We start from the raw sequence: 14,429 nt of genomic DNA, 5'->3' as shown, positions 1-14,429 counted from the left end.
TCTTCACCTTTTCCATAGTTCACTTCCGACCCCAATATTTTTTGCTGCAGGGATGGAGGGGCATTTGTTTACTGATTTATTCATTAATTTGGAAAGAAATATACATAATATAGGATAATACTTTACCTTTAGACATGCAGTTTGAAGTACTTATGGGCTCTACATGTGAGGACGTCTACAGATTAGTTGCATATACAGATGTGTAGTTTAGGGGTGGGGAGAAGCACTCTGCAGCTTCATTCTGAGTATCAAGAGCAAACAAATAAATCTGAGCACCACTGCTTATATTGCCAAGTATTCTTGGAACAAATGGCAAAAACTGGAGTTCAGCCTTCTGAATTAAGATTCTGGCACAACAATTTCAAGATTAAGAAATGAAAACACAAAACTGCTCTTCCTGGTAACATCTGAGAACCAGTATGACACAATGAACTTACGTATCTTGCTAAGAAAACCCAACTAGTAAGTGGCAGAGTCAAGATTCAAGGCCAGGTCTGAGTCCAGGGCCCACATGGAGCAGAAGGGGAGCAGTGGCAGATGTACCCAGCTGTAGAAAAGCAATCTTCCCTGGAAAGGTGAAAGAAAATTGGAGACACCAAGGGAACATCTCAATCAAAGATGGGCTCAATAAAGGACAGAAATGGTAATGGATCTAAAAGAAGCAGAAGATATTAAGAAAAGATGGCAAGAATACACAGATGAACTATACAAAAAAGATTTTCATGACCCAGATAATCACAACTGTGTGATCACTCACCTAGAGCCAGACATCCTGGATTGAAAAGTCAAGTGGGCCTTAGGAAGCATCACTACGAACAAAGCAAGTGGAGGTGATGGAATTCCAGCCGAGCTACTTCAAATCCTGAAAGATGATGCTGTGCAAGTGTTGCACTCAATATGCCAGCAAATTTGGAAAATTCAGAAGTGGCCACAGGATTGGAAAAGATCAGTTTTCATTCCAATCCCAAAGAAAGGCAATGCCAAAGAATACTCAAACTACTGCACAATTGCACTCATCTCACACGCTAGTAAAGTCATGCTCAAAATTCTCCAAGCCAGGCTTCAATAGTATGTGAACTGTGAAATTCCAGATGTTCAAGTTGGTGTTAGAAAAAGCAGAGGAACCAGAGATCAAATTGCCAACATCCGCTGGATCATGGAAAAAGCAAGAGAGTTCCAGAAAAACATCTATTTCTGCTTCATTGCCTATGCCAAATCCTTTGACTGTGTGGATCACAATAAACTGTGGAAAATTCTGAAAGAGATGGGAACACCAGACCACCTGACTTGCCTCTTGAGAAACCTGTATGCAGGTCAGGAAGCAACAGTTAGAACTGGACATGCAACAGTTAGAACTAGACATGCAACAACCGACTGGTTCCAAATTATGTCAAGGCTGTATATTGTCACCCTGCTTATTTAACTTATATGCAGAGTACATCATGAGGAATGCTGGGCTGGAGGAAGCACAAGCTGGAATCAAGATTGCCAGGAGAAATATCAATAACCTCAGATATGCAGACAACACTACTCTTATGACAGAAAGTGAAGAAGAACTAAGGAGTCTCTTGATGAAAGTTAAACAGGAGAGTGAAAAAGTGGCTCAAAAGTCAACATTCAGAAAACTAAGATCATGGCATCTGGTCCCATCACTTCATGGGAAATAGATGGGGAAACAATGGAAACTGACTGATTTTTTTTGTCTTCAAAATCACTGCAGATGGTGACTGCAGCCGTGAAATTAAAAGACACTTATTCCTTGGGAGAAAAGCTATGATCAACCAAGAAAGCATATTAAAAAGCCGAGACATTACTTTGCCAACAAAGGTCCAAAAGCTATGGTTTTCCCAGTAGCCATGTATGGATGTGAGAGTTGGAGTATAAGGAAAGCTGAGTGCTGAAGAATTGATGCTTTTGAACTGTGGTGCTGGAGAAGACTCTTGAGAGTCCTTTGGACTGCACGCAGATCCATCCAGTCCATTCGAAAGGAAATCTGTCCTGAATATTTATTGGAAGGACTGATGCTGAAACTCCCAACACTTTTGGCACCTGATGGGAAGAGCTGACTCATTTGAAAAGATCCTGATGCTGGGAAAGACTGAATGTGGGAGGAGAGGGGAACGACAGAGGATGAGATGGTTGGATGTCATCACCAATTCAATGGACATGAGTCTGAGTAAACTCCGGGAGTTGATGATGGACAAGAAGGCCTGGTGTGCTGCGGTCTATGGGGTCGCAAAGAGTCAGACATGACTGAGCAACTGAACTGAACTGGAAAGGTGTGAGGAAGATGGAATTACCATGTTAGTCTATCAAGAAGAGAGGCTGGGAGAAAGCAGGCAGTTTTCCTAAGTTTATAATATCTAACATAAGTATAATGAGCAGTAGCATTAACCATTATATTTTATGTCCTAAGATGGGTCAGAAACTTGAAAATTCTCATACCTTTTTTGCAACAAGTTCATATGAGATCTGGCTGTATGCCTATCCTCAGAATTCAATGCTTCCTTTGTAAACATCCATTCCATTTCAAACTCCTGGGTTAGAAGAATCACCGGAGCTTTACTTGTTGGTCTGAGTCGTAGCTCAAAGAGTTTGCTTTCAACATGGTAATCTTCAATTACTAGAAAGGCCTCTCCATGGCTGATCTTGTTAGGTGGACACTCAATGTCTTTTGGCCCTTTCTTTGTAAAATACTGATTTTATCTGGAGCAGCTTCTCTTGAAAGGGCAGTGGAATGTATAACAAATTGTTAAGGAGGACTTTAGGAAAAGCTCCTTTATAGATTCAGGAGAGAAGGCTACTATGTACCTTTTGTCAGATGCCCAATCTATTCTGTCTGAGAATAAGGAAGCAATGGCTGGTGTTCCAGCAGCCATCCTGGCTCATGAGTTAACTGATGATGGCAAATATGTGTTATAGAAAGTGGATTAATAAAACAAAAGCAGCTTGAGTCTTTCTGATCATGGAGCTACCACACAGACTCTAGATTCAATTTCTTTTACTATGAGATATGTAAATATCCATTCCATATTATTTCATCATTATTATTTGGATTTTCTGTTACATACTTTTAATGGGTATAGAAATATTTAATACTAATTTAATTTCTAATGGGTATATCTTTCCAACCAAAATTCATGTATGATCTCAATTTTAAATTCATCTTAAAGTTCAGAATTAGAAAGTTTGAAGTTAAAAAGAGAAAGAATTAGGAGTAACTAAAACAAAGCCATCATAAAATTAGGACAGGGAAAAGAATCTGGAACCTGGCTCCTCAGATATGGCTTGTTAGCGTACTAGATGTAGCTTAGCCTAGCTTTATCTTTTTAAAGAAACAGTCCATAAAGTTATCACCAATGAAACCGACAATTTCACTTCCACCCCTCCTCACTCCTGTCCAAATAAAGAGGTTTTACTGTTAGAGCCATTTTAAAAGTGTTCAAATTTATTTAAAGTGATATTAAAAGGCAGTTAAAAAATTAATTCTTCATCTGTACTTCTAAGTATAAAGACAGCTAAATTTAAAAGTCACATCAGGCTTTATATTTAAAAGTGCTCTTTTAGCTAATAGCAAGGCATGTTGTTTGTCATTAAGTGAAGCAAGAGAAAGAGGTTAGTGCCAGATGGAGTTAGCAACACACAGCCTCCCTATCACAGGTAAAGTGGTGGGCCTTTACTCCAGTGGAAAGATGCTGACGTGTTAGAAGCAAGACAAAGGGAAGGGCTGTCGACAGGCTTTGACTAGTTAATCACCAGTCCTGACTTCCAAGCTAAATCAGGGATTTAATATGATATTCAAACTGCTCCATGACTACTGGCCATGGAACAATGTTTTGGTCAAAGACTCAGAGAATCAAGGAAAAATGAGATTGAAAGTGAGCAATGGGTTCACCAGTGCCTTAACTAAGAGAAAACATGTATAGACTTCTTGCTGGAAAGATTACTAAGGATCTGAATTTGGGTCTGTTTCTAAAAAAGTTCCCAGAAGGTTCAACCAATTAGGGGAGAATGAAGTCTGAGGTGGATTTAACAGTCTAGGATGGACTAGTAATTATTTGAAATGCTTACTTAATCAACTAGCAAGATCAACGCACACTGAAAACTTTGGCGTAAGAGGAATTGATCTGTCTTATAAAAAGCCCTTCTTTACTGAATAAAAAGGAAGTCTATTATTAGAGGAGGAAGGTAACAATACTAGTGTTTCCCTGGAGGCTTGGACAGTAAAAAATCTGCCTGCAATGCAGGAGACCTGGGTTTGATCCTTGGTCAGGGTGAACACCTGAAGGGAATGGCTACCCACTCCAGTATTCTTGCCTGGAGAATCTCATAGACAGAGGAGCCTGGCGGGTTAGTCCATGGGGTCATACAGAGTCAGATATGACTGAATGACTAACACATACATACACAAACATACTAATTATTCGCACAGTATTTTGGCACAAAATGAAAACTGATACTATGAAGTAACAGACTGTAGCCCTGGATCTCCCCCACCCCGCATCTTTAGTTTCATTTCTGACTGTGCTATATCACAGCTGAGTTTCATGAGTGGCTCCTGACTATGCTGGGCTACCTTCTTCCCAGCCTTAATACCCTAGGGAATGGTAGTCAGTAAAGAACTTTAGAAAGATTTGAGTACCATGAACTACGATGCACATTAGTGTCTTTGATTATACATGCATAAAATGTTTATAAGTGTCTTGGCGCCAAGGATAGGTCATAAGTATTCAGAAGTTTATGCATTTTTCTCCTACTCCTAGAAGTAGACAAGTAATTCCAATGGTGAATTATGTGCCCCTCCCCACCCCTTGCCCAAATCAATTTCCTTAAAGTGTATTTCTTAGGTTCTTAAAGTATATCACCTCTGGTTTGAAACTATATAAAATGTAGGTGCTCATTTCTTTGTAGGTACTGCAAAGACACAGAAAAAAAGGCAACTTAGAGCCATGCTCTGAATATGAAAACTTTCCTAAAGATTAGTTTTCTTTCTTCTTTCATTTTCATTTATAAATATATGTATGCACAGTTTTAAAAATCTGATTAGCTTAATTTTTATTTTATGCAAGCAACATTTGATTAGGCTAGTTTTGATTTGACATAAGCTACAATCCAGAAGGTGTAAGATATTAATATTTTTGTTTACTATGAATCTGTGGACTCAAAAAATCCCAAGAAAATTTTTAACTAGCCTCTTAGATGAAAGATGAATAGAAGGCTTTAGAGCAAACTTGGCAGTCAGAAAGCTAAGAAACCAAGTGAGAGCAACATTACCACACTACAGAAAGGTTATACCAAAAGGAGGAAAGTTAAATGTCATACTTTTAAAGTCCCACTTACTTATCTAACGTTTATTGATTGGTACTGTGCTTAGAATTTTGTAGGGGACAAAAATGTTCAAAACATTTTAAAAGGTTTACTGACATAAAGAAAGAATATAACTTGTTTCACCTTTTTTTTCATTGACTTTTAAAAACCTGTATACTGATATAAAAATTGAAATTTTGTGGGATTCAGGGTTCTAATTTCCCTTCTTTTCCCCTAAGATTTCTAAGATTAATAAAAAAATCTCATATTAAAATGCAGAAGCTCATCATTGTGTTAAATATGAAATGTATTATATTTGTGACACATAAGAATTGACTTCAGATAAGTTGAGAAGAAAATTTAATTCTAAAGTAATCTTCCCTAGGAAAGTTTAATTGGCATTAAAAATATAAAACCTTGAGTGTATGCAGAACATAAAGGGAAACAGTTCGAATTCAAATTGAGAATTATTTTTGTCTTTTAAGTTAAAGATAACTATATTTCAACAATGTAGGGCTTATGACAAGCTTATACGCTGAGATAGATTTATCAGAGATGAAATATTTATAAGGATGGTACCTAAGAAATATCTGTATATTCTCTATACAGCGATGAAGAATCAGTTAAAAGACAAAAAAAAAAAAATAAAAACTAGAAAAGCAAATATGAAAATTTAGGTTTCTTCAGAAAAATCTTATCACAGCATGAACACCACTAATGGTAATGTAGCAGGAAACACTGGCTAGGAAAAGCTGGCTGGCCAAATATCAAGGACAGCAATTAGGATTCAGGAAAATAGGTTTCTAATATTACCCCATCAACTAAAATAACTATTGACAGTAGATCAATGGAATTAAAAGGACATATACTAGAACTAGATTGTCAGGCTTCTGTAGTTGAGCACTGTCATTCATTTCTGAGCAACTTCAAAGTGCAGTTTCCAGATCTTGAAGGTTAGGCTCCATCAACTTTAAAATGGTTAATAGTAGCCATCACAGAGCTATTTTGAGTTGAATAACATAATCCACATAAGGTGCTTAGTGCAAAGCCTGGCACGAAACAACAGCTTGCTATCACCACTACAGCAACCCTGAACAGTCCCACTACCTGGTTGTCAGTTTTCCTCAATGTAAACACAACTTTGGTCTGAGTCATTTCCAATGTCTCTGTCCATCTAGAACCAAAATTTACAATGAAAAAGAATATACAGAGCCAATATTGTTTTATGCATTTTATGCAATCCACAGGAAATCCATGTTCTTCCATAGATTATCATGTTTAACAACTACACTTCCGAGAGTACAATGGCAAAACTGTCACAACCAATATCTTAAATGGAAAATGAATGCCATATAATTAACTCTACATGTTTTTAATAGTCTATTTATAGTTTTAATTTTGACTTTTACTACAGAGTATCTAAATATATTAATTTGGTGCCTACAACAATTTCTGAAAAACAAGTCTTAAGAGGAATCTCAAGGTAGATAATCCTATTTTTTTTTCAAATGGGAAGAACATTTGTTATCTCCTACTTAATAAACAGAACCAGTAAAGAATAAAAATTAAAGGTCTAACAAAAATCTCTCTACTGGTATGTTACAATTCAAAATTCAAATGGCAGGCAAACTTATTATCAGAATATTAAGATCCTTTTTTGGGTGACATAAATATTTGAAAAAATCAGAATTTATCAACGTAACATCAAGAGAAACATAGGCAAACTACTCATACCCACAGACACATTAGCTGTGCATCAACCTAAATATTTTAATAACAGAGATTAAAAAAAAAGTATTTGGAGAACTCATTTGTGTACTATTAGAGATACTACTGAGAAATTTTAAAATCCTTTTTAGTTTAAAAATTATTAAAGGTGTGTGTGATCATTGAAAAGTTATCGAAAAATTTAAAAATGTGCTTCAGATAATAAGAGCACTGGAGAGAAAAATTACAGCTCACCTCAATTATGTACTAGCATGGTACAGCCAAAACAACAAAATCATATTTGCCTATCAATGTAAATGTTTGGTATGTTAGTTCTCAATATTAATACAAAGCACACAGATCTGTTAAAATCTGACAACTCAATAAGCTCTCAAAACAGAAAAGTTTAGCAGTCAATACTCAATAAGTAAAACTGAGTTAATGTTTTGGGAGTCAAAAATAAAAGTTTCTCTTAAATTCATAGCTGTGCTACCTTCAGTTTCGTTTCCAGAAACGCTTATCTTTAACAGATTTCCACTTGACACAATTTACAATCATTCAAGAAACTTTAGTTTTACCTTATAACTAGAGTTCAGCATGAAGTAGTTCTGTAAAGTTCACGGCATAAAATGAATCTATCCTGTGTCCTTACCGTCAATATTTAGCTCAAAACAAACGTGGCAGAAGGAGAGTGTTTCTTTGTCTGTTCCAAGTTTACAAACACTGCAGATGTTGTCATCATTCAAATCAATGCTTACAAACTGCTCCTCTTCGTTCATAGTGCCCCTGTTAAGAAACAGAAAAACAAAGTTACACAATTTCAAGAAGTTGTCATCACGGCAATAGGAGGAACTTCTAGGAAAGAGAAGGATGCTTTTCAGTTTATCTAACGCAACAGCCTCACGAAAGAAGCATCGCCACACAAACACTTTTACTGTGCAAGGACACAAAGCTAGTAAAACTTAAAAAGTCCAGCCGCAAGTGACACTATGCCCAAGCGCCTTTTTTGGTCTTGTGTTGTATTTAGTTGAGGGGAGCTGATGAAGAGCAATTTTCGGGTATTCTAGAGGGCTTCCATCCCCGACCAGGCGCAGAAAGAGCTGAGCAGCGCGGCCTGTTCAGCGACCGGGGTCTGCCCACCTCCTTCACGCTGCTGAAGGGAGGACGCGCGACGCGCTCGGGACAGCGCTCTCCTTACTTCACTGTGGGAGCCTCAGATGCGTCTCGCCAGCTCGGCGCAGCGAGGTCTGCTGTTCCCGGTCCGCGGCAGGCAAAAGGCACGTGGAAACAGTGAGCACTAGGGAGGGCGTCCGGCCGCGGCGCCGGCACCGCACGGAAGGTCGGGCAGCGGCTCGGGCACGGCCGGCGGAGCCGGGATGGCCAAGCCCGCCGCGGGCGGGGGGATCGCAGAGAGCCAGGCCGGCGGGGGCGTCGCCTCTCCGCGCCCCGCGCCTTCCTCCCAGCAGCCGCTCCGTCCGGACTCGACGCTTCGGAGAGCCTGGTTCCCGCCCGGCCTCCGGCGTTTGGGGGCGCGCGGCCGCCCCTCAGGGTGCCGCGTCCTTCTCCCCGCGCGTCCGTCGGGGCGCCCCGCGCGCAACACAGACGGGGGCCGCGGGGCTCAGAGGGCGAGGGCGGCGCGACCGCGGGGTCGGGGACCAGGGGGAGCGGGAGCTTTACCGTCCGGGTTCGCGCGCCGCCGCCGATCCGCGCGGCTCGGGCTCCTCACTATTGTTTCCGGCCGCAGCCGAGCCGCCAGCCGCCAGCCGCGCGGGCCCCGCCCCTCCCGGGCCCCGCCCCCTGACGGGCCCCGCCCCCTGCCGCCGGTGCCATCCTCCCCGGGCTCTGAGGAGAGGGCGGTGGCGCGGCGCGGAGGGCGAGGCCGCGCGCTCGATGGGCGGCCGCCGGCCCCCGCCGCTCCCCGGCTGCACCGACGCCGCGGCCTCGGCTCGGATCTCCTCCCGATCCCGCGTCTCCGGGCCCGGCTCTCTCACCGTTCGGTGGAAGGTGGCTCCTCACACGCCCCTCCTCGAGGCAAGTCGATGGAGGAGTCCGTTACACCCGCCCCCTTTAGCGTAGGGGAAACTACTGCCTCCGGGCGGGGGCCGCGTGGGCCGCAGTGACGAGGCTGGGGGCCAGGGCCAGAGATACGCGGGGAGAACTTCGGGTGAAATCGCTAGACCGAGGCAAAGGAGGATCGCTGAACTTTGCGTTAGGTTCCGGTTGACGAGTTTAATGGGAGAAAAGTTTGTGTTTCAAGTTTTCGTCATTTCGGGGTAATTTCAAATCCAGAAGGTTTATTTTTTAAGATTGTTGTAGAAATGGGGCGCCCCTCCCCTGTAATATGGCGCATTCCTAACACGCCCACGAGGATAATCCCGGAGCCCCACCTCTTATTTTAGGTTCCGCCCCTTTAGAAAACTGAGGTACTCAAGATCTCTTTTGGCCACTTTGCTTTCTGTTTGACGTCCTTTCTTTTAAGGTTATGATTCATATAACACTTTGACTTACATTTTCTATTGTAAGACTCACAACAGCTTAGAGAAGGTAAACCAGAAGAGTTCTTATTTTGCCTCCTAAAAATGACTAATCCAGATTATCTGTTGGTTAGAAACAGAGGTGGGAAATTTAGCTGTTATTTTCCAGAACATCATAAACACCTGTACTGTTTACATAGACGGGACTAGGTTGTCAGTCTACAGGTGACTGGTGGTAGGAATGGATTCCGTAGAACTTGGGAACTTCTAGACCAAACTGGCAGTTAATGTAAACTATCAGTGCCCCAGAAAAGTGATCTGTGTTTTTGCTACTTGAAGTATAGGCGGTGAGTCAGCAATATTGGCCTGGTATCTTGTTAGAAGGAGAAGGGGACTACAGAGGATGAGATGGTTGGATGACATCACCGACTGGATGGACATCAGTTTGAGCGAGCTCGGAGAGTTGGTGATGGACAGGTAAGCCTGGCATGCTGCAGTCCACGGAGTCGCAAAGTCAGACACGACTGAGCAACTGAACTGACTGATCTTGTTAGAAACGTAGAATATAAAGTCTCACCCAAGACATCCTGAATCTGAACCTGCTTTTCACAAAACCCTGAGGTGATTACTGTACACATGAGAATCTGATGGCAGAAAGTGAAGAGGAACTAAAAAGCCTCTTGATGAAAGTGAAAGAGGAGAGTGAAAAAGTTGGCTTAAAGCTCAACATTCACAAAACTAAGATCATGGCATCTGGTCCCATCACTTCATGACAAATAGAGGGGGAAACAGGGGAAACAATGTCAGACTTTATTTTTTGGGGCTCCAAAATCACTGCAGATGCTGGTTGCAGCCATGAAATTAAAAGACACTTACTCCTTGGAAGGAAAGTTATGACCAACCTAGATAGCATATTAAAAAGTAGAGACATTACTTTGTCAACAGAGGTCCGTCTAGTCAAGGCTATGGTTTTTCCCGTGGTCATGTATGGGTGTGAGAGTTGGACCGTGAAGAAGGCTGAGCGCTGAAGAATTGATGCTTTTGAACTGTGGTGCTGGAGAAGACTCTTGAGAGTCCCTTGGACTGCAAGGAGATACAACCAGTCCATTCTAAAGGAGATCAGTCCTGGGTGTTCATTGGAAGGAGTGATATGAAGCTGAAATTCCAATACTTTGGCCACCTCATGCGACGAGTTGACTCACTGGAAAAGACCCTGATGCTGGGAGGGATTGGAGGCAAGAGGAGAAGGGGATGACAGAGGATGAGATGGCTGGATGGCATCACCGACTCGATGGACATGAGTTTGGGTTAACTCCTGGAATTGGTGATGGACAGGGAGGCCTGGCATGAAGTGATTCATGGGGTTGCAAAGAGTGGGACATGACCGAGCAACTGAGCTGAACTGAACTGAATAGAAACAGAAGGGCCTTCCAGGTGGTTAAGTGTAAAGAATCTGCCTGCCTATGCAGCAGCCTCGGGCTGGATCCCTTGGTTGGATCCCTGGCCACCCACTCTGGTATTCTTGCCTGGGAAATCCTATGGACAGAGGAGCCCAGTGGGCTGAAGTCCATGGGTTCTCGAGTGAGTGAGCCATAACTTAACTGACTGAACAACAGATTGAAATAGAAAAGTCTTTGTGTTGCCTGTTTGAATTTCACATTTTATGTAAATATGGCTGAAATGTCTTACATCTCGGGTTCTATTCAGTTTTTTCAATGAAGTGTTTTGTAAAATCAGTAACAATTTTCTTATATTGGAGTTATTTCATTTCTCAGTGTTCTCTCTCTTTCTGTAGCATTTTGTCTATCTACTTCTCCTTAAAACTTTTACCTTGTTTTTTATTTTAAAATTATTTTTAAAAGTCTACACTTCGGGGTTTAACTTACGGAAATAAAACTTTCCCATTTTGAAAGTACAGTCCCTGAGTTTTGCCAAATGTATACAACAGCATGTTCACCACCCCCATCAAGATATAGAACATTTCCACAACCTTGAAATTCTCTATGCCCCTTCTCAGCCAAACCCCCTTCCCCATTTGGTATAATTTATATCTCTAAAGATATGGTTTGCCTGCTCTAGAACTTTATATATGTGAAAATAAATGGTATGTATTCTTTTGTGATTGCCTTATTCAGCGTATTTTTGAGATTCATGGTGGTGTTTTGTAATAGGAGTTCCTTTTTGTTGCTGAATAATATTCCACAATTTGTTTATCCATTCAGCCCTGTGCTCTGTGATGACCTAGGAGGGTGGGATGCAGAGTGGTATGGGGATGGGAGGGAGGCTTAAGCAGGAGAGGAATAAATGTATATTTATGGCTGATTCACATTGTTGTATGGCAGAAATTAAAGACGTTGTAAAGTAATTATACTCCCATTAAAAAAAAAAAAAAAAAGACCAGACCTCAGCAGACAGCCAGCTAGGAAATGAGACTTCAGTCCTAAAACTTCAGCCAAAAAACTGAATGGATTTAGATGTTCAATTCAGTACCTGTCTGATGTCTTGATTTTAGCCTTGTAAGGTACTAGAGGGTTAGAATTCCATTGTACCTGGACTTCTTACCTATGGAATTTAGAGATAGTAAATTGGATTATTTTAAGCCATTAAATTTGTGTCAATTTGTTATGACAGCATTATAAAATGAATACATTTGAATATCCAGGTTTTGAAAGAGTATTCGGCTTTGTTTTGGGAGGCTGTTACTCTAGTAGCTTGTTAAACTTTGTAAGCGTCTAGATTGTTATAAGAATTTCTAGTTCTCTTCTTAAGGAGTGGCTTAAGCCTTCTATTGTATGTCACAGGTCTTCCAATAAAGTTTCTATTCTCTGGTTGTATAAAACTCAAATTATTACTTTCCTATGAGTTCCAGTAGTTGTAAAGATTGTCAGTTCAGTTCGGTTCAGTTCAGTTGTTGGTTGGATGGCATCACTGACTCAATGGACATGAGTTCGGGTAAACTCTGGGAGTTGGTGATGGACAGAGAGAGGCCTGGTGTGCTGCGGTCAATGGGTTCGCTAAGAGTCGGACACAGCTGAGCAGCTGAGCTGAACTGAACGGAACACAGTCAGAGGCTTTGGCATAGTCAATAAAGCAGAAATAGATGTTTTTCTGGAACTCTCCTGCTTTTTCAGTAATCCAACGGATGTTGGCAATTTGATCTCTGGTTCCTTTGCCTTTCCTAAAACCAACTTGAACATCTGGAAGTTCTCAGTTCACATATTGTTGAAGCCTGGCTTGGAGAATTTGTGGCATTACTTTACTAGCGTGTGAGATGAGTGCAATCGTGTGGTAGTCTGAGCATTCTTTGCCTTGCCTTTCTTTAGGATTGGAAAGAAAACTGACCTTTTCCAGTCCTGTGGTCACTGCTGAATTTTCCAAATTTGCTGGAATATTGAGCACTTTCACAGCATTGCTGGCAGCACTTTCACAGCATCATCTTTCAGGATTTGAAATTGCTCAACTGGAATTCCATCACCTCCATCCACTAACTTTGTTCATTGTGATGCTTCCTAAGGCCCACTTGGCTTCACATTCCAGGATGTCTTGGCTCTAGGTGAGTGATCACACCATCGTAATTATCTGAGTCGTGAAGATATTTTTTGTGTAGCTCTTCTGTGTATTCTTACCACCTGTTCTTAATATCTTCTGCTTCTGTTAGGTCCATACCATTTTTGTCCTTTATTGAGCCCATCTTTGCATGAAATGTTCCCTTGGTATCTCTAATTTTCTTGAAGAGATCTCTAGTCTTTCTCATTCTATTGTTTTCCTCTATTTCTTTGCACTGATCTGTGAGGAAGGATTTCTTATCTCTCCTTGCTGTTCTTTGGAACTCTGCATTCAAATGGGTATATCTTTCCTTTTCTTCTTTGCTTTTTATTCTCTTCTTTTCACAGCTATTTTACGGCCTTCTCAGACAACCATTTTTCTTTTTTGTGTTTCTTTTTATTGGGGATGTTCTTGATCCCTGCCTCCTGTCGAATGCCATGAACCTCTGTCCATAGTTCATCAGGTACTCTGTCTGTCAGATCTAATCCCTTGAATCTATTTCTCTTGAATCTATTTGTTCAGGTTGTAGTTCCCCAGTTATTCTTTTTTCCCTGGTGATTAATTTTTGCCCAGCCTTTCAGAGCTACTACTCTGTACATGCACAGTGTATTCAAGTGAAGTATTCAAGTGAAGTCTTAAAGCATATTCTGAAACTCTTTCTCTTGAGTAGTTCTTCCTTTCTGCACTCCTAATTACAATTCCAGACATCTCATACTCCCCAAACTCAATTTTTGTCTCTTCATACCAGCTTTGCTAGGATATCCTTATGTGGACTTTGGTCTGAAGGTGTCTCCAGGCATATAACCAGGGCAATGGTAAGGCTTACCTCAGTTGTTTTTTTTCTGAGATCACATTTTGCTCTGCCTGTGTTTCAGCATCTGAAAATAGGTATTTCATATATTTTGTCCTGTTTTCTAACTTTGCAGAGCTATTCTGGTACTCCTTACTCTGTCCTGGCTAGAATCCCTTGTTATTTTGTCAGTGGATCCTTCATTTATCAGAGCTTCTTCCCAGGTCTCTTTGCTTCCAGTCTAGTTTTTCCAACCCATCTTTCACAGTCCATTATTAAATAGATACAGATGAATTCCCATTCTCAAAAGCTTGTTATGGCGTCTTGCCTTTTTTATAACAGTAATACATAAATCTATTTAGTGTTTGGACAGTTATACCAGGCTTTCCAGTTTACTGTCTCATTTATTAAAATCCAACTTATTTACTTGAATAGTCAAGGATTTTATCTTTAACTGCAATCCTTACTAATTTAGTAATTGAATAAGGAGTACAAAAATGTGTTATAAACTGTAAGGGGACATATCAATACAAAGATCATTTGTATAACTGGTTCTTGACCTAAAACAGATATTACCTTGATTTTAGGCTTAAATCAGTTTAGGA

At 40.9% G+C, this 14,429-nt stretch overlaps 1 protein-coding gene and 1 long non-coding RNA gene across 12 annotated transcripts in view; one reads left to right on the top strand and one right to left on the bottom strand.

The window, feature by feature from the left end:
• C1H21orf91 (chromosome 1 C21orf91 homolog) overlaps positions 1–9,251 on the bottom strand; it is a 33,257-nt gene extending 24,006 nt beyond the window's left edge. The window contains exons 1-2 of one of the 4 annotated variants that reach the window (XM_055421947.2): positions 9,006–9,251; positions 7,667–7,800 (exon numbers count right to left, since the gene is read on the bottom strand). In XM_055421947.2, the coding sequence (XP_055277922.2) occupies positions 7,667–7,793 (127 nt within the window). In that variant the 5' untranslated portion in view covers positions 7,794–7,800; positions 9,006–9,251. Of the gene's footprint in view, positions 1–7,666; positions 7,801–8,154; positions 8,664–8,691; positions 8,810–9,005 lie in introns of those variants that run through there. The other 3 variants (XM_055421936.2, XM_055421929.2, XM_055421922.2) reach the window with 3 other exon arrangements.
• The window catches only part of LOC148778713 (uncharacterized), a 98,684-nt gene continuing 93,127 nt past the window's right edge, over positions 8,873–14,429 (top strand). For all 8 annotated transcript variants that reach the window (XR_016037374.1, XR_016037373.1, XR_016037375.1 and 5 more), the window contains exons 1-3: positions 8,873–9,045; positions 9,833–9,965; positions 12,812–13,041. This is a non-coding gene — a long non-coding RNA (uncharacterized LOC148778713). The remainder of the gene's footprint in view (positions 9,046–9,832; positions 9,966–12,811; positions 13,042–14,429) is intronic.

This window comes from Moschus berezovskii, chromosome 1 (genome assembly GCF_049115385.1).
Source record: "Moschus berezovskii isolate FMDL1 chromosome 1, NW_MosBer_1.0, whole genome shotgun sequence".
NCBI classification, from domain to species: Eukaryota; Metazoa; Chordata; class Mammalia; order Artiodactyla; family Moschidae; genus Moschus; species Moschus berezovskii.
This window is presented reverse-complemented; position numbering and strand designations above follow the sequence as displayed.